General features: G+C 47.9%; 1 protein-coding gene across 1 annotated transcript in view; it reads left to right on the top strand.

Moving 5' to 3' along the window:
• The window catches only part of LOC134351276 (chemokine-like protein TAFA-2), a 678,364-nt gene extending 659,252 nt beyond the window's left edge, over positions 1 to 19,112 (top strand). Inside the window, exon 6 of the mRNA XM_063057345.1 lies at positions 18,198 to 19,112. Coding sequence (XP_062913415.1) covers positions 18,198 to 18,203 — 6 coding nt within the window. The 3' untranslated portion in view covers positions 18,204 to 19,112. The remainder of the gene's footprint in view (positions 1 to 18,197) is intronic.
• The last annotated feature ends 8,361 nt before the right edge of the window (positions 19,113 to 27,473 follow it).

The following is a 27,473-nucleotide window of genomic DNA, read 5'->3' on the forward strand; positions in this document are numbered from 1 at the left end:
GAAGGACAAACAAACAAAGTGCAAAAGACAACAAAATGTTTAAATACAAAAAGAAAAATTAGAAATAATAATAATAATAATAAAACATAACTTAGGGTATACATCAAGTGGAGAAGACAGGAGGGGAGGGATGGAGCTAAGAGCTGGAAAGTTGATTGGCAAAAGGGATACCAGGCTGAGAAGGGAGAGGATCATGGGACGGGAAGCCTGGGGAGAAACAGAAGGGGGGAGGGGAGCCCGGAGGGAGGACTCTCACAGCTATTTGGACTATTCCTTTTCCCGCCCTGCCTCTTGCAAAAATGCCATCTCCTTCTCGCAATTCCTCTGTCTCCGCCGCATCTCAGGATGAGGCTTTTCATTCCAGGATGAAGGAGATGTCTTCCTTTTTTAAAGAAAGGCCCTTCCCTTCCTCTACCATCAACTGTGCCCTCAAACGTATCTCTCCCATTTCACGCACATCTGCTCTCACGCCATCCTCCCACCACCCCACTAGGAATAGGGTTCCCCTTGTCCTCACCTACCACCCCACCACCCTCCGGGTCCAACATATAATCTCCATAACTTCTGCCACCTCCAATGGGATCCCACCACCAAGCACATCTTTCCGCAGGGATTGCTCCCTACGCAACTCCTTTCTCCATTCGTCCCCCCCATCCCTTCCCACCGATCTCCCTCCCGGCACTTATCCTTGTAAGCGGAACAAGTGCTACACATGCCCTTACACTTCCTCCTTCACCACCATTCAGGGACCCAGACAGTCCTTCCAGGTGAGGCGAAACTTCACCTGTGAGTCGGCTGGGGTGATATACTGTGTCCGGTGCTACCGGTGCGGCCTTCTATGTATTGGTGAGACCTGACACAGACTGGAAGGCCATTTCACTGAACACCTATGCTCTGTCCACCAGAGAAAGCAAGATCTCCCAGTGGCCACACATTTTAATTCCACGTCCCATTCTCAATCTGATATGTCTATCCACGACCTCCTCTACTGTCAAGATGAAGCCACACTCAGGTTGGAGGAACACATTATATTCCGTCTGGGTAGCCTCCAACCTGATGGCATGAATATTGACTTCTCTAACTTCCATTAATGCTCCTCCTGCCTTCACACCCCATCCCTTATTTGTTTATTTAATATTTTTAAAATTTTTTTTTTAGTTTCCCCTCTTTTTTTCTCTCTCTTTTTTCTCCCTCTGTCCCTCTCACCATAACTCCTTGCCTGCTCTCTACCCTCCGGGCTCCCCTCCCTCCTTTTCTTTCTTCACAGGCTTCCCGTCCCATGATCCTCTCCTTTCTCCAGCCTGATATCCCTTTTGCCAATCGACTGTCCAGCTCTTAGATCCAGCCCTCCCCTCCTGTCTTCTCCTATCATTTTGGATCTCCCCCTCCCCCTCCTACTTTCAAATCTCTTACAATCTCTTCTATCTCTTTCTTCTGACGAAGGGTCCCGGCCCGAAACGTCAGTTGTACCTCTTCCTAGAGATGCTGCCTGGCCTGCTGCGTTCACCAGCAATTTTTGTGTGTGTTACTTGCTTTTCATTGTCTGTTCCATTTGCCTCAAAATATTGCTCAATTCACTCAGTATATAAAATTGAGTTATCTGTTGTGCAATCGAATGCATCAATCTTTCTGATGTAGCCAGCCATTTCTGCTAATTATTATCACCCGGTGCTCATTGTTTATGCTTCTGTGGAATTGTCCATTTTCTGCCTTATTTTACTCAAGTGTCTTTCTTCTCTTCTGAAGAAAAAGAAATGTGATGCATTTTTTTAAACTCAAGAGTCTCACTGCACTTTAATGGGTACGTAATCATCTAGTGTTCATTCAAGACTTCCTCATCACCATAGTTATGATTTGCAACTCCAGAACATTAAAAATAATTGAAAGAGAAACATGGTGATCAACCCATCTCCCTTTAAACCTTTTCTATCCATGTAGATGTCTAAGTGTTTTTTAAATGCTGTGATTTTACCTGCTTCAACGAATTCCCCTGGCAGCCTGTCCATATATAGACGATTCTCTCTGTGAATCAGTTACTCCTCTGGTCCCTTTTAAATCTTCTTTCTCTTATTTAAACTATTGCCCTCTAGTTTTTGATTTCCATCCCCAGGATAAAGACTGCACACATTCACCTTATTTATGCTCCTCAGGGTTTTATACACTTCTGTAAAATCACCACACAAATTTATACACTTGAAGGAGTAAAGTCCTTCCGGCCCAACCTCTCTCTAGAGCTCAAACCCTCAAGTCCTTGCAATATTATCATCACTCTTCTTTGCACTCTACACCACACTCAGTTCTTTTCCCCACTCTGACAGTTGTTCATGCTAATCTCTGCTCACTAATCTCTCTGAAATCTTCTTACTGATCACCTTATGTATACTCCTCCCTGCGTTATCACATCTCAAGGCTGATTTATACTTCTGCGTAAACTTGACGCTGTAAGTACGGCATCACCGCGAACCCTACGCAGAGCCTACGGGAATCCCTACGCCGTAGCCTGACGTGCACCTCTCCCAAAATGTAACTAAGCATTGCGGCAACTCAGACCGAACAACTGTGATTGGTCCGCTTGGTAGCATCACATTTCCTCCTACGCTGCAATACCTTCCCATTGGGCGACTGAAGGGCAGGGAAGGAACTCTGGCTGCAATGCTTTCCATAAAGCTTTACAAACCTCCAAAATTATGGAGGACACATTTCGCTTTTACAAGAAAAGACACTCGCTTTAAACTTGTTTATTCTGAGAAAGACTACCATGACCATGAAACCTTGCATGGGCAGATGTGTGCACATGCACGACGTGCCCAAATTGCAGAGTGATGCAGACACACCAATGCACAAGTATAAATGCTCGCACCACGCGAAGGCCACTTGTGTATGTTACGGCGTCCATTTGTCGCAGAAGTATAAATCAGCCTTCAATCTTTTCCATTGTTACATCAGAGGGGTGGAGGGAAGGAGAACGAGGAATGAAAGACTGTACGTGCAAGAGAAGCACACACACAAAATGCTGCAGGAACAGTCCTGCTGTAGGGTCTCGGCCCGAGATGTCGACCGTACTTTTTTCCATAGATGCTGAGTTCCTCCAGCATTGTGTGTGTAATGTTTCAACTTCCAGCATCTACAGATTTCCTCTCGTATGTGCAAGAGAAGGAGAGTACATGTGAGCAGATACATTAAGTAGATAAATATGTAGATAGACAAATAGATCAATAAACTGATATATCCATCAAAAATTGTACTGGAAGCCTAATGGTGAAAAGTTGCCAAAGTTGTAAATAAAATTGAGTCTTGGTAACCAGGAACAAATCTGAAGAGAGTTCAGAAGAGGTGTCCTGAGGAAGTGAGTTGCATAGGATACTGAAGACTTTGTGCTGGAGGGATGGTGGAAGCAGTTTCTATAGTAACTCCAGAAGGGAAATCATCACATACTCAAAAGGAGAAAACTTAGCAAGGCCAAGAAGTTTAAACAAAAATCAAATTGAGTAGGTAGAACCAGGATCTATCTGTACAGCAGCAGCTGCTGATACTGACACATGTTTAAAATATAGATTGTCTTTTACTTGTTCAGTAGAAACCTCTTGCCAGGTTGATGGGACAGGACACAAAGTTTACACCATGGTCATGTCAAAAAGCAGCACGCCTTGTGGCAAATAGACATTTGAAAGCAGTGTTGTGTAGCCTGTAAAAAAACCAAAGTGCTGCACAGCTGGGAGACTGATTTTCTTTCTTTCTAAAGCCACTCATTAGTTGCTTGTGAAGTGGTTAATGGATCATTATTGCAGACACATTGTGATTGCTGCCTTTTTTTCTTTGTGATAATTAAATGAACACATTGCTATGTTTTAAGACCAGCCACTTCTACCAACCTGTTAACGGCTGTAAGAGCTGTAAAAACACATTCACTTCTCATTTTTCACAAATAAGGTCCCATTGGCTGAAGCAACCTAGCTGATTTGGCAAGAAAGGCAGTCAGTGTAAACAAATTTCTTCTCACCTTTCATTTTATGCCTGTTTTCCCAAAGAAATATGGGCACCAGGGTATTGTAGCGGTTAGTGCGAAGCTATTACAGCTCAGAGTGTTCCGGAGTTGGGAGTTAAATTCCGACGCTCCTCTCTAAGGAGTCTCTGAATGTGGGAGGACTCCAGTTTCCAAATACATACCGGGTAGGTTATATTGGTCATTGTAAATTGTCCCGCAATTAGTTTAGGGTTAATCGGGGTTGTGGGGATGCTGGGGCAGCGTGGTTCTAAATGACAGAAGGGCCTACACTGTGCTGTGACACTAAATAAACAAATAAGTAAATATAAAGGAGGCATGCCATTGCCTTTATTTACCCTACCAAACACAGCAGTACGTTGAGGGATAGTAACTGTTCCTGAACCTGGTGGTGTGAGTCCTGAGTTTCTGATGCAAGAAGAGAGTATATCCTGGGTGCTGGGGGTCCCTGATAAGGTACAGCTTTTCTGCAACAGTGTTTCAAAGGGGCTTACCCTCTGAACAGAGGGGTTTACCTGTGATGGATGGCTATCTACTACCTGTTGTAGGATTTTCCATTCCAGGGCTGATGCAAAATATTTATTCAGTTCATCTGCCATTTCCTTGTCCCCCATTACTACCTCACCAGCAATGTTTTCTAGTGATCCGATACCAACTCTCACCTCTCGTTTACACTTCATGTATCCGAAGAAACGTCCGGTATTATCTTCTATTCCCTTCCTTTTGCTTTTATGCTGTCTTTGACTTCTATTGGCAACCACGGTTGCCTCATCCTCTCTTTAGAATACTTCTTTCATTTTTGAGATGTATCTTTTCTCTGCCTTCTGAATTTTCCACCGAAGCACCAGCCATTGCTGGTCTGGCCTCATCCCTGCTTGTGTTACCTTCCAGTCAACTTTAGTCAGCTCCTCATTCATGTGTCTGTAATCCCCTTTAATCCACTATAATATTGATATATCTGATTCTCCCTCTCAAACTGTGTAGTGAATTCTATCATATTATGATCACTGTATCCTAAGGATTTCTTTATCTTAAGATCCCCAATCAAATCTGGGTCTGTGGTGGCCAGTGCGATCATGTTTGCTGTTGTGTGCTGGGGCAGTGGGCTGAGGGTGGCAGACACCAACAGAATCAACAAACTCATTCGTAAGGCCAGTGATGTTGTGGGGATGGAACTGGACTCTCTGACGGTGGTGTCTGAAAAGAGGATGCTGTCCAAGTTGCATGCTATCTTGGACAATACCTCCCATCTGCTACATAATGTACTGGTTGGGCACAGGAGTACATTCAGCCAGAGACTCATTCCACCGAGATGCAACACAGAGCATCATAGGAAGTCATTCCTGCCTGTGGCCATCAAACTTTACAACTCCTCCCTTGGAGGGTCAGACACCCTGAGCCAATAGGCTGGTCCTGGACTTATTTCCTGGCATAATTTACATATTACTATTTAACTATTTATGGTTTTATTACTATTTATTATTTATGGTGCAACTGTAATGAAAATCCAATTTCCCCCGGGATCAATAAAGTATGACTATGACTATATAACACCCATTCCCCTCGTGGTCTCAACCACAAGCTGCTCTAGAAAACCATCTCAGAGGTACTCTACAAATTCTCTCTCCTGGGATCCAACTCCAACCTGATTTTACCAATCTGCCTGAATATTGAAAACCTGATGACTATCATAACATTGCCCTTTTCACATGCCTTTTCTATCTCCCGTTGTAATCTGTAGCACACATCCTGCTTCCCATTCGAAGGCTTGTCTGTAACTCCCATCAGAGTCTTTTTACCAGGCAGTTTCTTAGCTCTACCCACAAGGATTCTACATCTCTGGTCCTATGTCACCTCTTTCTAAGGATTTGATTTCATTTTTTACTAACAGAGCCACCCTCTCTGCCTATCTGCCTATCCTTTTGATACAATGTATATCCTTAGATGTTAAGTTCCCAACTATTATCTTCTTTTCAGCCATGACTGAGAAATACTCACAAGCATCTGACCTGTTTATAATCTGACATGTTTGAGAACAATTTGTCTTGTGCATAGGCATGGTCTATTTGTACACTTCTGAGCTGAGTCCTTGGCGAGATAGTGTGATGAGACACTTGAACAACATGAACAACATGTCTAACTCTGCCTGTGATTGGGTGTCTGGAAGTTACATCAAGTGGTGTGATAATCCCATGGGATCCAAATCCATGGGATCCCATGGGATCCAGATCAGTAAACATTACTTTCCGTATTTTTCTACTCTCATTTCTTAAGTACTTTCATTTCTTTCTGTTGACTTTTCCTTCTCGCTTGCCTTTCTAGCAATTCGTAACCTCATATGTACCAGTCATTAGACCATAAGGCTATGACATTGGAGCAGAAATAGGCCATTCAGCCCATCGAGCCCACTCTGCCGTTCGATCATTGCTGATTTATTAACCCCATTCTCCTGCTTTCTGTGGTGACCCTTACTAATCAAGCACCTGTCGTCCTCAGCTTTATTCTTCGTCTGCACTGCATCTGTTCCAAGGATGAGGCTTGAGTTTCCAGAACATCAAAGACATTGTCCTTCTTCAAAGAATATGGTTTCCCCTTCCTCCATTGTTGATGCTGCCCTCATCCACATCTCCTCCATTTCCTAGACATCTTCCCGCCACCTTAATGATAGAGTTCCTGTTATGTTCACCCACCACCCCGTGAGCCTTTGTATCCAACACATCATCCTCTATAACCTCCACCATCTTTAGCAGGATCCTACTACCAAACACATCCTTACCTCTCCACATTTCTGCAGGGATCACTGCCTCTGTGTTTCCCTTGTTCATTTGTCCCTCCCCACTAATCTTCCTCCTGGCACATATCCCTGCAAGTCAGAATCAGAATCAGGTTTATTATCACCGGCACGTATCATGAAATTTGTTAACTTAGCAGCAGCAGTTCAATGCAATACATAATATAGCAGAGAGAGAAAATAAAATAAAATAAAACATAATAAATAAACAAGTAAATCAATTACATATACTGTAATGAATAGATTTTCAAAAAAATGTGCAAAAAACAGAAATACTGTATATTAAAAAAAGTGAGGTAGTGTCCAAAGCTTCAATGTCCATTTTGGAATCGGATGGCAGAGGGGAAGAAGCTGTTCCTGAATCACTGAGTGTGTGTCTTCAGGCTTCTGTGTCTCCCACCTGATGGTAACAGTGAGAAAAGGGCATGCCCTGGGTGCAGGAGGCCCTTAATAATGGACACTGCCTTTCTGAGACACCGCTCCCTAAAGATGTCCTGCGTACTTTGTAGGCTAGTGCCCAAGATGGAGCTGACTAGATTTACAACCCTCTACAGCTCCTTTCGGTCCTCTGCAGTAGCCCCTCCATACTAGACAGTGATGCAGCCTGTCAGAATGCTCTCCGTTGTACAATTATAGAAGTTTTTGAGTGTATTTGTTGACATGCCAAATGTCTTGAAGTGACAGAAATGCTACTCCTGCCCATTCACCTCTACCCTCACCTCCATTCAGGTCCCAAAACTGTCCTTTCAGATGAGGCAACACTTCACCTGCAAATCTGTTGGAGTTATTTATTGTATCTGGTGCCCCCGATGCAGCTTTTATGTCACCCGACATAAATTGGGGTACTGCTTTGTCAAACACCTCCGCTCTATCCACCGAAAGTGGAATTTCCCAGTGGCCAACCATTTTAATTCCGATCCCCATTCCCATTCCAACATGTTGATCCACGGCCTCTATTTTTGCCGCGATGAGGCCACCCTCAGGGTGGAGGAGCAACACCTAGTTAGCCTCCCCAACTTGATTGCATGAACATTGGTTTCTCCCTCCGGTAATTTTTTCCCCTCTTCCATCCCTCTTCTTCTATTCCCCACTGTGGCCTCTTACCTCTTCTCTTCACGTGCCTATCACCTCCCTCTTTCCTTTCTCCTGTGGTCCACTCTCCTCTCCTATTAGATTCTTTCCTTTCCAGCCCTTTACCTATCCTACCCACCTGGCTTCACCCATCACCGTCTAGCTAGTCTTCCTTCCCATCCCCCACCTTTTGATTCTAGCACCTTTCCCCCTTCCTTATCCAGTCCTGTAAAAAGGGCTCAGTCTGAAAAGTCGACTGTTTATTCATTTTCATAGATGCTGCCTGACCAGCTGAGTTCCTCCAGCATTTTGTGTGTGAACCTCTGCTTTAACTGTACCCTATGACTTACTCTCAACAGCCATCTTTGCCAATGAATTTCAAAGGTTTCAATGTGATCCCCCCTCTTTTTTTGTAAGCTCCAGTGAGTACAGGCTCAGAGCTATCAAATGCTGCTTATACGTTAACCCTTTCATTCCTGGAATCATTCTCGTGAACCCCCTCTAGATTATCTTCAGTTGTGATCTTAGAACATATTACAATACAGCACAGTACAGGCCCTACAGCCCACAATGTTGTGCCGACCCTTAAACCCTGCCTCCCATATGACCCCCCCCCTCCTAAATTCCTCCATATACCTGTTTAGTAGTCTCTTAAATTTCATTAGTGTATCTGCCTCTACCACTGACTCAGGCAGTGCATTCCACGCTCCAACCACTCTGAGTAAAAAACCTTTCTCTAATATCCCCCTTGAACTTCCCACCCCTTACCTTAAAGCCATGTCCTCTTGTATTGAGCAGTGGTGCCCTGGGGAAGAGGCGCTGGCTGTCCACTCTATCTATTCCTCTTAATATCTTGTATACCTCTATCATGTCTCCTCTCATCCTCCTTCTCTCCAGAGAGTAAAGCCCTAGCTCCCTTAATCTCTGAATCTTCTTGGTTTTGGGCTGTTTTGGGGACTAGAATGGGCGTGTCCTTGGAATATACATGTGGAAATTAACTGCTTTGATTGGCCATTGGTCAGCTGTCGGTAACCTTTGGTATTTCCACTGGGTAGGTCAAAGGGGTCAGGAGGATGAAGAGGGGAAGATTAAGAGTTGTGATGGTCGTAGTCTGCAGAAAGAGAGAAAAAACATCCTGAATGGAACATTCTGAAGGGTAGGCAGTCTATACATTTTTATTTAGAAATACACCATGGTAACAGGCCCTTCCAACCCAACGAGCCCACACCCCTCAGTTACACCCTTGTGACCAATTAACCTACTACCCTGCATGTCTTTGGAATGCTGAGGAAACTGGAGCACCCGGAGGAAACCCATGTTGTCATGGGAAAACTGTACGTACGAACTCCATACAGACAGCGGCGGAATTGAACCCGTAACGGTGTTATGCTTACTGTTGTGTTGTTTTTGAGAGATGTCTAAGACAGATCTAGCCTGAAATTGAAGGCAGCTTTAAACATGTTTAGTGTGGTGTTATGACACAACTTCTACAGCTGCTGCATCAGAGTTCCAGCAACCTGGGCTCAGATCTGTCCCCAGTGCTGCTTGTGTGGTGTTTGCATGCTCTCCTTGTGATGAACAGGTTTCCCCCAGGTTCTTTGCTTCCCTCCCACATCCCAGACACACATGGCAGTCTCCGACAGGCAGAGGAGGAAAGTAGGCTGTGAGATGAGGTGCAAGCTGATGTTCATCTCTACTTCCCCGATTAAAGCAATGAGGGAGATTGAAACATTGAGGTGAATGTTGAAGTTTGGAGTTTGTTTGGGTGTTCCAGTGCTCTGCAGTCTCTGAGAGGAATCTGGGAAACAGAGGCAGCATACATGAGCCTCGCGGTGGCTGGCTGTGGGACAGGATGCAATCCGATGTTTGACTCCATTTCACCAATTAAAACTCCCATTGTTCACCGATTAAAACGACGAGGGAGATTGAAGCATCGAAGCGAAAGTAGAGGGTGAGCCCCAGCTGCCTGACTTTTCATCGCTGAGGATCACTGTACTATACCACAGGTGAGGGGAGAGCCTGCCGCTGTGCCCGGAGGGTGTTGCCCAGGTTTTCTGCGTTTTGGATGTGGACTTGGACTATAGACTTTTTTCAAGACTTAGATTTTTATATTCTGTGTTTTTCACCCGATCTTTCTATACATTTTTTTAGTGTGGGGAGGAGAATTTGGGAGTCGATGTGCCTGTTTCATTTTTGTGTGTGGGAGCAGGGATAGGGGGTTGATGTGCCTGGTCTGTTTTTGTTCATTCATTTCTGTTAGTTTTTTTTATGCGGGGAGGGGGATTTGGGGATTGATGATCATACTACCTTTGTTTCCCTTCTTGGTTTCATGGCTACCCGGAGAAGAAGAATTTCACAGTTGTAATAAATGAACCCTTGAAACTTTGACTTGATCACTGTACTTTGTCCCTAGCATGCAGATGAGTGGTGGGCCAATAATAGGAAGGAGGGGAGAATAACACAACATACACAATGCTCAAGCAACGCAGAAGCTCAGGCAAGACATATGGAAAGAATTGAACAGTTGTTTTTTCAGGCCAAGACTCTTCATCAGGACTGAAAAGGAGAAGGGCAGAAGCCAGAATAGAAAGGTAGAGGTATGGAGAGGAGTGCAAGATGTGAATGCAGGTGAGAGGAGGAAGATAGGTGGGTAGATGAAAAGGAATGATGTAATGTGGGAACCTGGGATATGATAGGTGGAAGAGACAAAGGGCTGAAGAAGAAGGAATCTGATTGGAGAGGACAGTGGACCATGGAATAAAGGGAAGAAGGTGGGAAGCCAGAGAGAGGGAAAGGACATTTCAGCTCCATTTCCCATTCCCACCCTGACATGTCTGTCCATGGTCTCCTCCACTGCCATGTTGAGGCCTCATGCAGGTTGGAGGAGCAACATCTTATTTTGTGTCATGATAGATTCCAACCTGACAGCATCATGATTTCCCTAATTTTTGGTAACCTCTCCCCTCTGCATTCCTTTTTCACTCCCCTCACTTTGTTTTCCCTCATTCCTGTGCCCCTTTTATCTCTTCTCTTCCCCTCCCCTGTCCTGTACCCTCCTTACCTCTTCTCTTCCCCTCCCCTGTCCTGTACCCACCCTTACCTCTTCTCTTCCCTTTCCCTGTCCTGTGCTCCCCTTACCTCTCATCCCCTCCCCTGTCCTGTACCTCCCTTACCTCTTCTCTTCCCCTCCCCTGTCCTGTACCCTCCCTTACCTCTTCTCTTCCCCTCCCCTGCCCTCACAACCTGCCCATCTCCTCCCTTAGCCCAAAATATAGACTGTTTATTCCTTTCCATAGACTTTGTCGGATTTGCTGAGTCGCTCCAGCATTTTGTGTGTGTCCGTTCAAGATCTCCAGTGCCTACAGAATCCCCTGTGTTTCTTTGAGCAGAATCTAATAGTCTCTGAGGGGAAGGTAAGTGGGATTTTGGAAGGGTTGTGGATGAACACATTGACAGTGAATGGAGTACTTAGTGTTTGCTAATCAGAGATCTGATTGAATTGCCTTTGGAGTTATTTTTTAATACATTGTAATCTGCCCCTAAGAAAGCATTTGACAGAAGGTGATGAGGAGGAGGGGATTAGTATTTGCATGGGTTTACACTCTCAGATTCCAGTTGCTTGGCTGAGCTTCTGGACAGTTTTGCACAAAAAACTCAGTTACATATTTTGTAAAACATTTCAACACCAGTATAGGGATGTTCTGTCCCTCCTCGCTCCCTTTCTCCCTCCTCCTGATGGACCCAGTTCTCCCTACATCCACCTCAGCTCCCATCACTCTGTTTCCTTCTCCTCCCCCTCTTCATCTGCCCATCACTAGCACTCTCCTCACACTGGTCACTTCCCCCACTGTTCCCATCTGCTCTCCCCACCTCCCATACGTGTTTTCACACTTCTCATTCCTCTCCTGTCGAATTCCATGTGCCGCCTCCCAGCCTCTCTCACTATTTCCACTCTCCCCTCTCCATCTGCCTGTCACCTCCCTTCACCTTCCAGGTGAGACAGCACTTCACCTGTGAATCTGCTGGGGTCATCTATCGTATCCGGTGCTCCCCCTGCATTGGTGAGGCCCCTTTGTAAATTAGGGTTCCGCTTGTCGAGCACCTCTGTTCCATCCACCTAAAGTGGGGCTTCCCAGTGGCCAAACATTTTAATTCTAATTCCCATTCCCATTCCAACATGTTGGTCCATGGTCTCTTCTTGTCTCAAGATGCAGCCATCCTCAGGGTGGAGGAGGAACATCTTGTATTCCGTCTGGGACCCTCCAAATTGATGGCATGACTATTGATTTCTCCTTTCAGTACAAAAAATGCCCACATCCCCCTCTTCTTCTATTCCCCACTCTGGCCTCTTTTCTCTTCTCACCTGCCTATCACCTCCCTGTGGGTCCCCTCCTCCTTTCCTTTCCCCCATGGTCCACTCTCCACTCCTATCAGATTCCTTCCTCTCCAGCCCTTTACCTTTCCCACACACCTGGCTTCACCTATCACCTTCCACCTAACCTCCTTCCCCTCCCCAACCCTTTTATTCCGGCACTCTTCCTTTCCTGTCCTGAAGAAGTTTCTTGGCCAGAAATATCACCTATTTACCCATTTCCATCGATGCTACCTGACCTGCTGAGTTCCTCCAGTATTTTGTGTGTACAGTCTCTTCACCTTCTAGCTACCAGCTCTTGCTACCCCCCTCACCTTTGTATACTGATTATCTCCCCTCTATCCCCCAATTCAGACTCAAAATAGCGACTGTTTATTCAGCTTCACGGACGCAGCCTGGCCTGTTGTGTGTTTCATGTTGCTCCAGATTCCAACATCACAAGCCTCTTGTGTCTCCCTTTCATGCCCTAGACAGCTGTGGTTATGGTTGGGTTTTCAAGTTAATTTACTGTTCCATTTCAGCTTGGGTTATACGGTTATTCGCATGTGTTTGTGGCTCACCCTGACTGTAACCGGGGTGTGTGATGGTCACCTTCCCTGTCTGTATGTGACCGTGAGGGTTCTCTTCCTGGGTCAAAGTGCCCGGTCTGTTCTTGTGATTGTTGCAATAAAAATGGCTGTTGAGTTAAACGAGCTTTTCTCATCTGTCATCGTGGACCGAATGCTCGCCACGTCAGTATCAGGAGTGGGATTATAAACTGACGGTGAGATTGAAGAGCTACGACGTGGATGGAGCACCTTAAGACCCGGGGAATAAGTCGAGGGACTGAGCCGTATGCCTCCCCTGCAACCTTAGGCCGGGCTCCTGAAAACGGGACGCTGACCCAGAGGGAGGACCTGCGAACCGAGCATCGTTCCTTCCCAGGGAACCCTGATGGGGCGAGCAGACCCAGGCTCTCCCAACCAGGGGAGGGGAACAGCAGAGCATCACCCTCTTCCCTCGTGGCCCGCATCGGGGAACCGAAAATGCCACAGCCATGGCAGGATGGGCAACATGGCAGGCACCGCCGATGGCTCGAAAGCAAGAGGAAGACCAATGGGCCTCAGCAACTGACGCCACACGGACCACCCTGAAGCTCCCCAGATGCTGGCCACCTGGAGCCTTACCTGGCACAAGTCATACTAGCCGCATGGCACAACGGATGCAGTCCCACCGAGACGGTGGCGCGCCTTGGCATGGCTCTGGAGGGAGAAGTCTGGCGGAGCAGCGTGACTACAGGGCACTCATATTGGCACTGCAGTGACATTGAGAGGCCATTGGCAGAAGCAATGCGGGGAAAACTGGGCAGCAGACAGTGGCGTGTGGGAGAAAGCCTGTAGGCATTCGCAGCACATCTCCGCCACGGTGCTCAGCATGGCTACCCCCAGCTCCCTTGCCCTCCACGCCTTTGTGAAGGCGCTGACGCCGGAGCACCTTTGGCAGCGTGTTCGCCTGACGTCGCCATCATCGCTGAACGAGGCAGAGAAGGCAGAAGCAATTTTACCCCCAAGGTGTTCCAGCATCGCCCCGCACGCAGCGAGCCCGGGCTTGTGTCACTGAGGGTGAGGAGGAGCCCATGAGACAGGTCCAACCCCACAAAATGACCTCTGCTACCGGTGTGGTGAGGCAGTTCGTTTGGCCTGGGACTGCGCTGCATCAGCACCATGACACAGCCCAGCGCAGCCATCAGGAAACGCCACCCGAGTCTTCCAGCAGAACACCTCCATTGTCACCCCTCAGGGGGGGCCATTTTGGGACAGAGTGAAGGCTGATTTATACTTGTGCGTCAACTCGACACCGTAACATATGCAAGTGGTCTACGCGCCTTGTGAGCATTTATGCTTGTGCGTTGGTGTGTCTGCGTTGGCCTACAATTCCGGCACGTTGTGCATGCGCACACACCAGCCCACGAAAGACTTCATGGTCATGGTATTCTTTCTCGGGGTAAACAAGTTTAAAGCGAGCGTCTTTTCTGGTAAAAGTGAAATATCCCATCCATAATTTTGAAGGTCTGTAAAGCTTTATGGAAGGCATTGCAGCCAGAGTTCCTTCCCTGCCCTTCAGTCGCCCAATGGGAAGCTATTGCAGCGTAGAAGGAAATACGATGCTACCAAGCGGACTAATCACAGTTGTTGAGGTCTGCCTTGCTGCGACGCATAGTTACCTTTTGGGAGAGGTGCGTGTCAGGCTACGGCGTAGGTTCCGCGAGGCTCTGCGTAGGGTTCGCAGCGAACCCGTACTTACGGCGTCGAGTTGACGCAGAAGTATAAATCAGCCTTAAGGCTTATACGTGGACTGCATGGTGGAGGCCAGCAGATGCCGTGCGTTGGTGGACACGGGGTCAACCATCACCATCATCTGTCCCGCAGTTCTCCCCAACATGGACCAGCCATCCCTGCCTGGGTGGACAACGACGGCAGACTCCAGCCGGCGACGGTCACCGGTGACTGTACGGCGATGCGAGAGAAGAGGAAGCTACGCATTGCAGTGGGGAAAAACACAGCAGAGCACGAGGTGTGGCTCGCCGACATCCGAGAGTCCTGCATCATCGGCCTGGACCTGCTGTCCCGCTGGGGGATCTGTGTGGATGTGTCGGGGGCAACACTCTACTTCGGTGCCGAAGCTGTGGCTGTTTGGCAGGGCAGATCCAGAACGCGAACCCAGAAGCGGCAACAATCACCACCGGTTTCACAGCGGCCCAGGGCAGTGCAGCACATCCGGCAGCTGCCCTACGCAACACCGCTGAACCAGGAGCAAGCGACGGTGACAGCGATTCAGGTGTCAGCCACTGACGATCTCGCCACCATGGACCAGCAGCTGCACAACGAACAGGTGAGTGATCCCGTGTTGGCCCAGGTGAGGGAATGGCTGAGTGTGAGACCATAAGATATCGGACAGAAGTAGGCCATTTGGCCCATCGAGCCTGCTCCGCCATTCAATCATGGGCTGATCCAATTCTTCCAGTCATCCCCACTCTCCTGTCTTCACCCCATACTCTTTGTCACCCTGGCTAATCAAGAAGCTATCTCTGCCTTAAATACACCCAATGACTTGGCCTCCACAGCCGCTCGTGGCAACAAATTCCACAGATTTACCACCCTCTGACTAAAGTAATTTCTTAATGCATGTCCTTCAATCCCGAAGTTGTGCCATCTTGTTCTGGACTCTCCTACCACGGGAAATAACTTTCTCATATCTAATCTGTTTAGACCTTTTAACATTCAGAATGTTTCTATGAGATCCCCCAATATTCTCCTGAACTCCCGGGAATACAGCCCAAGAGCTGCCAAGCGTTCCTCATAGGGTAACCCTTTCATTCCTGGAATTATTCTTGTGAATCTTCTGTGAACCCTGTCCAATGTCAGTATATCCTTTCTAAAATAAGGAGCCCAAAACTGCACACAATACTCCAAGTGTGGTCTCACGGTTGCCTTATAGAGCCTTAACATCACATCCCGGCTCTTATACTCTATACCTCTAGAAATGGATGCCAACATTGCATTTGCCTTCTTCACAACCGACTCAACCAGGAGATTAACCTTTAGCGTATCTTGCACAAGTCCCTTTGCATCTCTGCATTTTGAATTCTCTCCCCATCTAAATAATAGTCTTTCCCATTATTTCTTCCACCAAAGTGCATGACCATACACTTTCCAACATAGTATTTCATTTCCCACTTCTTTGTCTATTCCCCTAAACTATCTGAGTCTATCTGCAGGCTCTCAGTTTCCTTAACACTACCCACTCCTCCATCTATCTTTGTACCATCGGCAAAATTTAGCAACAAATCCATTAATACCATAGTCCAAATCATTGACATACATCGTAAAAAGCAGTGGTCCCAACACTGACCCTGTGGAACTCCACTGGTAACCGGCAGCCAGCCAGAATAGGATCCCTTTATTCCTACTGTTTTCTGCTGACCAGCCAATGCTCTATCCATGCTAGTAACTTCCCTGTAATTCCACGGGCTCTTATCCTGCTAAGCAGCCTCTTGTGTGGCACCTTGTCAAAGGCCTTCTGAAAATCCAAGTACACCACATCTACTGCATCTCCTTTTTCCACCCTGCTTGAAATTTCCTCAAAAAATTGTGGTAGGTTAGTCAGGCAGGATTTTCCTTTCAGGAAACCGTGCTGGCTTTGGCCTATCTTGTCATGTGCCTCCAGGTACTCTGTAACCTCATCCCTAACAATCGATTCCAACAACTTCCCAACCACTGATGTCGGGCTAACAGGTCTATAGTTTCCTTTCTGTTGCCTCCCACCCTTCTTAAATAGCAGAGTAACATTTGCAATTTTCCAGTCATCCGGTACAATGCCAGAATCCATTGATTCTTGAAAGATCATTGTTAATGCTTCCGCAATCTCTCCAGCTACTTCCTTCAGAACCCAAGGGTGCATTCCATCAGGTCCAGAAGATTTATCCACAATCAGACCATTAAGCTTCCTGAGCACCTTCTCAGTTGTAATTTTCACTGCACAAACTTCACTTCCCTGACACTCTTGAATGTCTGTTATACTGCAGACATCTTCCACTGTGAAGACTGATGCAAAATATGCATTTAGTTCCTCTGCATCTCTCATTACAATATCTCCAGCGTCATTTTGTATTGGTCCTATATCTACCCTCAACTCTCTTTTACCCTTTATATACTTAAAAAAGCTTTTAGTATCTTCTTTCATATTAGTCGCCAGCTTCCTTTCATAAATTCCTCTCTAATGACCTTCCTAGTTTTGTCCTGCAAGTTTTTAAAAGCTTCCCAACCTTCTATCTTTCCACTAGCTGTGGCTTCATTGTATGCCCTCCCTTTGCCGGAGTGGGCAGATCTCTCTACCCTTGACCCAGAGACCAAAGCCCTCTATTTACAGTGGGGAATGCTGGAGGTGCGCGATGGGTTGATGTTCTGGCGGTGGCAGTTGTCCGACGGTGACAGATATCTCCAGCAGCTGTTGGCCCCCTAGGGTCTCCGCGCCACAGTGCTGTGGTCGGTGCACAGGCTGGTGGGGGCCGCCATCTCAAAGTTGCAAAGATGTTGGGTAGACTGTGTGAGCGCTTCTGATGGCCTGGGTACAGGCAGGACGTGGAGCTGTTCGTGCACTGCTGCAGTGCTCGCACGTCCCAGAAGAGGCCAGGCTGCCAGTCTAGGGTGCCAGTGCAGCAGTACATGGTGGTGGCTCCCGGAAGAAGGGTCTATCCCTCAGGCTGGGAAGCCACGGGAAGGGGCTAGGAGAGGTGCTCGACATCATCTCCGATGTGGTATAGCGGGTGCGGTTGCCTGAGCAGCAGAAGGCAACTGTGCTGCAGCAGGACCGGCTCTCATCATGTCAGCCCTTGGCCACCACCGGCCCAGCGAGGCTGAAGGAAGGAAGCAACACTCCGAGTGCTCAGACTTCTGCCTCACCAAGTAGCGGGGCTACGTACATCCCAAAGTGCCCCCGGCGGCATTGGCGTCGGCGACTGCCACCAGGACTGTTGGACTTGTTGTGGACTCCTGTTTGCCAGGGATGGCTGTCCCCTCAGGTGGGGGAAGAGTAGCGCTCGGTGGGAGGAGGGGGTGCGAGGTCGACAGCCCGCCCCAGCATTGCTGGCAGCCAGTGTTGCTTACTGTTCCTGGGAACTGCATGTTCAAATTTGCTGAGCTTCAAAGTTTGTAAAGCTTATTCAAATATTGTTTAAGTGAGGAGGCTTTTTATTAGTTTTTACATATCCCTGACATATAAAAGTAATTAAAATTAAAATGAATGAGCATTATTATTTTTGATGTTATTATAAGCTCTAAGAAGCATTTAAAAATCATTAAAACATTTAAGAGCCAAATAATTAAAGCATATTACTTCTCTTTCTTTCTTTGATTCCCACCGTCCCCACTCAAACATTTGGGCTTATGGATTCTACGGCTGGTCTCATCGCTGAACCCAAGGGCTGATTAGCCAGAGGGAAAGCTGCAGATTCTCTGTGAGATCCCCACACAACTCCAGCAATGAAGCAGAAATGAAAAGTGGCTAGATGCTGAGCCAGTATGTTTTGGACTTCTGCGTTCGCCCAGAATCGGAATCAGGTTTACTATCACTGACATGTGCTTTGAAATTTGTTACTTTGTGGTCGCAGTACACTGCAATGCATAAAGAATTATAATAAGTTAGAACAGGAAATAAACAAACAAACAAATAAGTAAACAAATCAATGGTGTAAATGAGAGTAAAATAATGAAGTAAAGTTCATAGATTCATGTTCAGTCCAGAAATCTGATGGCAGAGGTGAAGAAGCTGTTCCTAAAGCGTTGAGTGTACATCATCAGGTTCCTGTACCTCCTTCCTGATGGTAACAGTGAGAAGAGGGCATCTCCTGGATGGTGAGGGTCCTTCGTGATGGATGCCTCCTTCTTGAGGTTCTGCTTTTTGGAGATATCCTCGATCGTGGGGAGGTTCGTGACCATGATGGACCTGGTGGAATCTACAACCCGCTGCAGCTTTTTTTGATCCTGTGCGTGGGGCGAGGCAGCCACTCAGAATGCCCTTCACGGTACTTGTGTAGAAATCTCCTTGGGTGCTTGGTGACATAATACATCTCCTCAAACTACTAACAAAACATAGCCGTTGGTGGGTCTTTGTGATTGCACCAATATGCAATTGCTGGATGTAGAACTCTGAAACATACTCCAGCACAAAACTGGCCCTCTTGTACCCCTGCTAATTCCAATAGCACTTTCAAAGAGCCCGCAGTGTAGAATGGCCTTGCTTTATTGAGTATGATTGAAGGATGCAGTCAGTAGACCAGGGATTCCCCTCAATTAATTGTAAGGGACCATGGCACAAAAAAGGTTGGGAAACACTGATTTAGGCAGCTTGAGCTAGACTGAAGATAAGCAATCATTATTTTCTTTGTTGTTTCAGATTAAGCCATTGCCCGGTGTGTAGCAGTTTATCTACAAAATAAACAAACTAAAATGAAACCAAAGTACCCTTCTAATTATCTGCCATCCTTATCCTGTCTGATATACTTCTGTCTTCAAACACACAGTAATGGGGTTGAATCTTAAAGCAGTCCAGTAACGTTCAATGAAGGACAATAGAAACAGGAGCTGAAATAAACTGACTGATCTCTTGAGCATAGTACGTCATTCAATAACATCAAGGCTGAAATAATCTCAGGGTCAGCTTCACTCTCCTACGTTATCCCTATGTTCCTTGTGTATGGATCACATTTAAGGCAATTAGTGCTGGCCAATAAATTCCTCAATGTATTCTGTCCCAGCTGACACTTAAGTGGTAAGTTCCTTAAGGTTGTTATAGCCAGGGGTGGTAATGGGGACAAGCTCCCACTACCTATTAAATGCTCCCAGTGGGGTGCACCTCAAATAGTCTCTGAAAACCAAGTCCAGACCCTAGCCCTCATGTGTGGCTTAGCTACTAATCTCAGTGGAACTATTTCTACTGAGAGGACAAGGGGCAAAGGCGAGTTACTGGCACCTTAAAACCAGTCACTTCAGACAGAGGGGGCTTGTCAGCGTGGTTGGCAGCTCATCTAGGAGAAGGAACACTCTGATCTCAAACCTCCGCTGCCTTGCGCTGTACCCACTCATGGGGAAGTCTTTGGGAGTAAGTCCAGAGATGGAATTCCTAAGGCAGTCCTATGTTGAGTTCAACATTGACTGGTAACTCCTGTGACTCTGCTGGTGCCAAACTGTATCGGTCTCTGCCATTCTTTTGGATTCATCAGATACGTGGAGAGGGAGGGCTTGCTACATGGGCAACAGCTTGCTCTCCATATTATTGTACTGCCCAAGCTTGCGTATCTAGACAGCTAGGATGCCACATCCATGGTCGACCCTGGCTGACATAGGCCTCACTCAAACAAGAGACTTGGAGATGCTATAATCTCAAATTTATTTATTGAGATACAGTGTGGGACAGGCCCTTCTGACCCTTTGAGCCGTGCTGCTCAGCAGCCCCCCGACTTAACCCCAGCCCAATCACAGGATAATTCACAATGCCCAAATAACCTAAAACTGTATATCTTTGGACTGTGGGAGGAAACTGGAGTACCTGGAGGAAACTCACACGGTCACGGGGAGAATGCATGAACTGCTTACAGACAGCAGTGTGAATTGAATTCGGGTCACTGGTACAGTAAAACATTGTACTCACTGCTACCCACCGTGCCGAGGAGCTCAGCAGACAGGCTGGAGGGAGTTGGACAATCAACACTTCAGGTCAAGACTCTTCATCTGAACTGATTGGTATGATCAGGAAAGGTGTTGACTCTGAGTCTCTCCAGCACTGTGTGTTACTTAAATGGCAGGTGTGAGGTGTGTGTATGAATGGAATGTGGCAGGTGTGAGGTGTGTGTATGAATGGGACATGGCAGGTGTGGGGTGTGTGTATGAATGGAATGTAGCAGGTGTGGGGTGTGTGTATGAATGGGACATGGCAGGTGTGAGGTGTGTGTATGAATGGGACATGGCAGGTGTGGGGTGTGTGTATGAATGGGACATGGCAGGTGTGGGGTGTGTGTATGAATGGGATATGGCAGGTGTGAGGTGTGTGTGTATGAATGGAATGTAGCAGGTGTGGGGTGTGTGTATGAATGGGACATGGCAGGTGTGGGGTGTGTGTATGAATAGGATATGGCAGGTGTGAGGTGTGTGTATGAATGGAATGTAGCAGGTGTGGGGTGTGTGTATGAATGGAATGTGGCAGGTGGGTGTGTGTGTGAATGGGATGTGGCAGGTGTGAGGTGTGTGTATCAATGGAATGTGGCAGGTGTGGGGTGTGTGTGTGAAAGGGATGTGGCAGGTGTGGGGTGTGTGTATGAATGGGATGTGGCAGGTGTGGGGTGTGTGTATGAATGGGATGTGGCAGGTGGGTGTGTGTATGAATGGGATGTGGCAGGTGTGTGTATGAATGGAATGTGGCAGGTGTGAGGTGTGTGTATGAATGGGACATGGCAAGTGTGGGGTGTGTGTATGAATGGGATGTGGCAGGTGTGGGGTGTGTGTATGAATGGAATATGGCAGGTGTGGGGTGTGTGTATGAACGGGATGTGCCAGGTGTGGGGTGTGTGTATGAATGGGATGTGGCAGGTGTGGGGGGTGTGTATGAATGGAATGTGGCAGGTGTGGGGCATATGTATGAATGGAATGTGGCAGGTGTGGGGTGTGTGTATGAATGGAATGTGGCAGGTCTGAGGTGTGTGTATGAATGGGATGTGGCAGGTGTGGGGTGTGTGTATGAATGGGATGTGGCAGGTGTGGGGCATGTGTATGAATGGAATGTAGCAGGTGTGGGGTGTGTGTATGAATGGGACATGGCAGGTGTGGGCTGTGTGTATGAATAGGATATGGCAGGTGTGAGGTGTGTGTATGAATGTAATGTAGCAGGTGTGGGGTGTGTGTATGAATGGAATGTGGCAGGTGGGTGTGTGTGTGAATGGGATGTGCCAGGTGTGAGGTGGGTGTATGAATGGAATGTGGCAGGTGTGAGGTGCGTGTATGAATGGAATGTGGCAGGTGTGAGGTGTGTGTATGAATGGAATGTAGCAGGTGTGGGGTGTGTGTATGAATGGAATGTGGCAGGTGGGTGTGTGTGTGAATGGGATGTGGCAGGTGTGGGGTGTGTGTATGAATGGAATGTGGCAGGTGGGTGTGTGTATGAATGGAATGTGGCAGGTGTGAGGTGTGTGTATGAATGGAATGTGGCAGGTGTGAGGTGTGTGTATGAATGGAATATGGCAGGTGTGGGGTGTGTGTATGAATGGAATGTGGCAGGTGTGGGGTGTGTGTATGAACGGGATGTGGCAGGTGTGGGGTGTGTGTATGAATGGGATGTGGCAGGTGTGAGGTGTGTGTATGAATGGAATGTGGCAGGTGTGAGGTGTGTGTATGAATGGAATGTGGCAGGTGTGAGGTGTGTGTATGAATGGAATGTGGCAGGTGTGAGGTGTGTGTATGAATGGAATGTGGCAGGTGTGGGGTGTGTGTATGAATGGGATGTGGCAGGTGTGGGGTGTGTGTATGAATGGAATGTGGCCGGTGTGGGGCGTATGTATGAATGGAATGTGGCAGGTGTGAGGTGTGTGTATGAATGGAATGTGGCAGGTGTGAGGTGTGTGTATGAACGGAATATGGCAGGTGTGGGGTGTGTGTATGAATGGAATGTGGCAGATGTGGGGTGTGTGTGTGAATGGGATGTGGCAGGTGTGGGGTGTGTGTATGAATAGGATGTGGCAGGTGTGGGGTGTGTGTATGAATGGAATGTTGCAGGTGTGGGGTGTGTGTATGAATGGAATGTAGCAGGTGTGAGGTGTGTGTATGAATGGAATGTAGCAGGTGTGGGGTGTGTGTATGAATGGAATGTGGCAGGTGGGTGTGTGTGTGAATGGGATGTGGCAGGTGTAAGGTGTGTGTATGAATGGAATGTGGCAGGTGTGAGGTGCGTGTATGAATGGAATGTGGCAGGTGTGAGGTGTGTGTATGAATGGAATATGGCAGGTGTGGGGTGTGTGTATGAATGGAATGTGGCAGGTGTGGGGTGTGTTTATGAATGGGATGTGGCACGTGTGGGGTGTGTGTATGAATGGGATGTGGCAGGTGTGGGGTGTGTGTATGAATGGAATGTGGCAGGTGTGAGGTGTGTGTATGAAAGGGACATGGCAGGTGTGGGGTGTGTGTATGAATAGGATATGGCAGGTGTGAGGTGTGTGTATGAATGGAATGTAGCAGGTGTGGGGCATATGTATGAATGGAATGTGGCAGGTGTGGGGTGTGTTTATGAATGGGATGTGGCACGTGTGGGGTGTGTGTATGAATGGGATGTGGCAGGTGTGGGGTGTGTGTATGAATGGAATGTGGCAGGTGTGAGGTGTGTGTATGAATGGGACATGGCAGGTGTGGGGTGTGTGTATGAATAGGATATGGCAGGTGTGAGGTGTGTGTATGAATGGAATGTAGCAGGTGTGGGGTGTGTGTATGAATGGGAAATGGCAGGTGTGGGGTGTGTGTGAATGGGATGTGGCAGGTGTGAGGTGTGTGTATGAATGGAATGTGGCAGGTGTGGGGTGTGTGTATGAATGGGATGTGGCAGGTGTGGGGCATATGTATGAATGGAATGTGGCAGGTGTGGGGTGTGTGTATGAATGGAATATGGCAGGTGTGGGGTGTGTGTATGAACGGGATGTGGCAGGTGTGGGGCGTGTGTATGAATGGGATGTGTCAGGTGTGGGGTGTGTGTATGAATGGGATGTGGCAGGTGGGTGTGTGTGTGAATGGGATGTGGCAGGTGTGAGGTGTGTGTATGAATGGAATGTGGCAGGTGTGAGGTGTGTGTATGAATGGAATGTGGCAGGTGTGGGGTGTGTGTATGAATGGAATGTGGCAGGTGGGTGTGTGTATGAATGGGATGTGGCAGGTGTGGGGTGTGTGTATGAATGGAATGTGGCAGGTGTGAGGTGTGTGTATGAATGGGACATGGCAGGTGTGGGGTGTGTGTATGAATAGGATATGGCAGGTGTGAGGTGTGTGTATGAATGGAATGTAGCAGGTGTGGGCTGTGTGTATGAATGGCACATGGCAGGTGTGGGGTGTGTGTGAATGGGATGTGGCAGGTGTGAGGTGTGTGTATGAATGGAATGTGGCAGGTGTGAGGTGTGTGTATGAATGGGATGTGGCAGGTGTGAGGTGTGTGTATGAATGGGATGTGGCAGGTGTGGGGTGTGTGTATGAATGGAATGTGGCAGGTGTGGGGCGTATGTATGAATGGAATGTGGCAGGTGTGAGGTGTGTGTATGAATGGAATGTGGCAGGTGTGAGGTGTGTGTATGAATGGAATATGGCAGGTGTGGGGTGTGTGTATGAATGGAATGTGGCAGGAGTGGGGTGTGTGTGTGAATGGGATGTGGCAGGTGTGGGGTGTGTGTATGAATAGGATGTGGCAGGTGTGGGGTGTGTGTATGAATGGAATGTTGCAGGTGTGGGGTGTGTGTATGAATGGAATGTAGCAGGTGTGAGGTGTGTGTATGAATGGAATGTAGCAGGTGTGGGGTGTGTGTATGAATGGAATGTGGCAGGTGGGTGTGTGTGTGAATGGGATGTGGCAGGTGTAAGGTGTGTGTATGAATGGAATGTGGCAGGTGTGAGGTGCGTGTATGAATGGAATGTGGCAGGTGTGAGGTGTGTGTATGAATGGAATATGGCAGGTGTGGGGTGTGTGTATGAATGGAATGTGGCCGGTGTGGGGTGTGTTTATGTATGGGATGTGGCACGTGTGGGGTGTGTGTATGAATGGGATGTGGCAGGTGTGGGGTGTGTGTATGAATGGAATGTGGCAGGTGTGAGGTGTGTGTATGAATGGGACATGGCAGGTGTGGGGTGTGTGTATGAATAGGATATGGCAGGTGTGAGGTGTGTGTATGAATGGAATGTAGCAGGTGTGGGGTGTGTGTATGAATGGCACATGGCAGGTGTGGTGTGTGTGTGAATGGGATGTGGCAGGTGTGAGGTGTGTGTATGAATGGAATGTGGCAGGTGTGAGGTGTGTGTATGAATGGGATGTGGCAGGTGTGAGGTGTGTGTATGAATGGGATGTGGCAGGTGTGGGGTGTGTGTATGAATGGAATGTGGCAGGTGTGGGGCGTATGTATGAATGGAATGTGGCAGGTGTGAGGTGTGTGTATGAATGGAATGTGGCAGGTGTGAGGTGTGTGTATGAATGGAATATGGCAGGTGTGGGGTGTGTGTATGAATGGAATGTGGCAGGTGTGGGGTGTGAGTATGAATGGAATGTGGCAGGTGTGAGGTGTGTGTATGAAAGGGACATGGCAGGTGTGGGGTGTGTGTATGAATAGGATATGGCAGGTGTGAGGTGTGTGTATGAATGGAATGTAGCAGGTGTGGGGCATATGTATGAATGGAATGTGGCAGGTGTGGGGTGTGTTTATGAATGGGATGTGGCACGTGTGGGGTGTGTGTATGAATGGGATGTGGCAGGTGTGGGGTGTGTGTATGAATGGAATGTTGCAGGTGTGAGGTGTGTGTATGAATGGGACATGGCAGGTGTGGGGTGTGTGTATGAATAGGATATGGCAGGTGTGAGGTGTGTGTATGAATGGAATGTAGCAGGTGTGGGGTGTGTGTATGAATGGGAAATGGCAGGTGTGAGGTGTGTGTGAATGGGATGTGGCAGGTGTGAGGTGTGTGTATGAATGGAATGTGGCAGGTGTGGGGTGTGTGTATGAATGGGATGTGGCAAGTGTGGGGCATATGTATGAATGGAATGTGGCAGGTGTGGGGTGTGTGTATGAATGGAATATGGCAGGTGTGGGGTGTGTGTATGAACGGGATGTGGCAGGTGTGGGGCGTGTGTATGAATGGGATGTGTCAGGTGTGGGGTGTGTGTATGAATGGGATGTGGCAGGTGGGTGTGTGTGTGAATGGGATGTGGCAGGTGTGAGGTGTGTGTATGAATGGAATGTGGCAGGTGTGAGGTGTGTGTATGAATGGAATATGGCAGGTGTAGGGTGTGTGTATGAATGGAATGTGGCAGGTGGGTGTGTGTATGAATGGGATGTGGCAGGTGTGGGGTGTGTGTATGAATGGAATGTGGCAGGTGTGAGGTGTGTGTATGAATGGGACATGGCAGGTGTGGGGTGTGTGTATGAATAGGATATGGCAGGTGTGAGGTGTGTGTATGAATGGAATGTAGCAGGTGTGGGCTGTGTGTATGAATGGCACATGGCAGGTGTGGGGTGTGTGTGAATGGGATGTGGCAGGTGTGAGGTGTGTGTATGAATGGAATGTGGCAGGTGTGAGGTGTGTGTATGAATGGGATGTGGCAGGTGTGAGGTGTGTGTATGAATGGGATGTGGCAGGTGTGGGGTGTGTGTATGAATGGAATGTGGCAGGTGTGGGGCGTATGTATGAATGGAATGTGGCAGGTGTGAGGTGTGTGTATGAATGGAATGTGGCAGGTGTGAGGTGTGTGTATGAATGGAATATGGCAGGTGTGGGGTGTGTGTATGAATGGAATGTGGCAGGAGTGGGGTGTGTGTGTGAATGGGATGTGGCAGGTGTGGGGTGTGTGTATGAATAGGATGTGGCAGGTGTGGGGTGTGTGTATGAATGGTATGTTGCAGGTGTGGGGTGTGTGTATGAATGGTATGTTGCAGGTGTGGGGTGTGTGTATGAATGGAATGTGGCAGGTGTGGGGTGTGTGTATGAATGGAATGTGGCAGGTGTGGGGTGTGTGTATGAATGGAATGTTGCAGGTGTGGGGTGTGTGTATGAATGGAATGTAGCAGGTGTGAGGTGTGTGTATGAATGGAATGTAGCAGGTGTGGGGTGTGTGTATGAATGGAATGTGGCAGGTGGGAGTGTGTGTGAATGGGATGTGGCAGGTGGGAGTGTGTGTGAATGGGATGTGGCAGGTGTAAGGTGTGTGTATGAATGGAATGTGGCAGGTGTGAGGTGCGTGTATCAATGGAATGTGGCAGGTGTGAGGTGTGTGTATGAATGGAATATGGCAGGTGTGGGGTGTGTGTATGAATGGAATGTGGCCGGTGTGGGGTGTGTTTATGTATGGGATGTGGCACGTGTGGGGTGTGTGTATGAATGGGATGTGGCAGGTGTGGGGTGTGTGTATGAATGGAATGTGGCAGGTGTGAGGTGTGTGTATGAATGGGACATGGCAGGTGTGGGGTGTGTGTATGAATAGGATATGGCAGGTGTGAGGTGTGTGTATGAATGGAATGTAGCAGGTGTGGGGTGTGTGTATGAATGGCACATGGCAGGTGTGGTGTGTGTGTGTGAATGGGATGTGGCAGGTGTGAGGTGTGTGTATGAATGGAATGTGGCAGGTGTGAGGTGTGTGTATGAATGGGATGTGGCAGGTGTGAGGTGTGTGTATGAATGGGATGTGGCAGGTGTGGGGTGTGTGTATGAATGGAATGTGGCAGGTGTGGGGCGTATGTATGAATGGAATGTGGCAGGTGTGAGGTGTGTGTATGAATGGAATGTGGCAGGTGTGAGGTGTGTGTATGAATGGAATATGGCAGGTGTGGGGTGTGTGTATGAATGGAATGTGGCAGGTGTGGGGTGTGTGTATGAATGGGATGTGGCAGGTGTGGGGTGTGTGTATGAATGGAATGTTGCAGGTGTGGGGTGTGTGTATGAATGGAATGTAGCAGGTGTGAGGTGTGTGTATGA

Source organism: Mobula hypostoma, chromosome 9, assembly GCF_963921235.1.
Source record: "Mobula hypostoma chromosome 9, sMobHyp1.1, whole genome shotgun sequence".
Taxonomy (NCBI): domain Eukaryota; kingdom Metazoa; phylum Chordata; class Chondrichthyes; order Myliobatiformes; family Myliobatidae; genus Mobula; species Mobula hypostoma.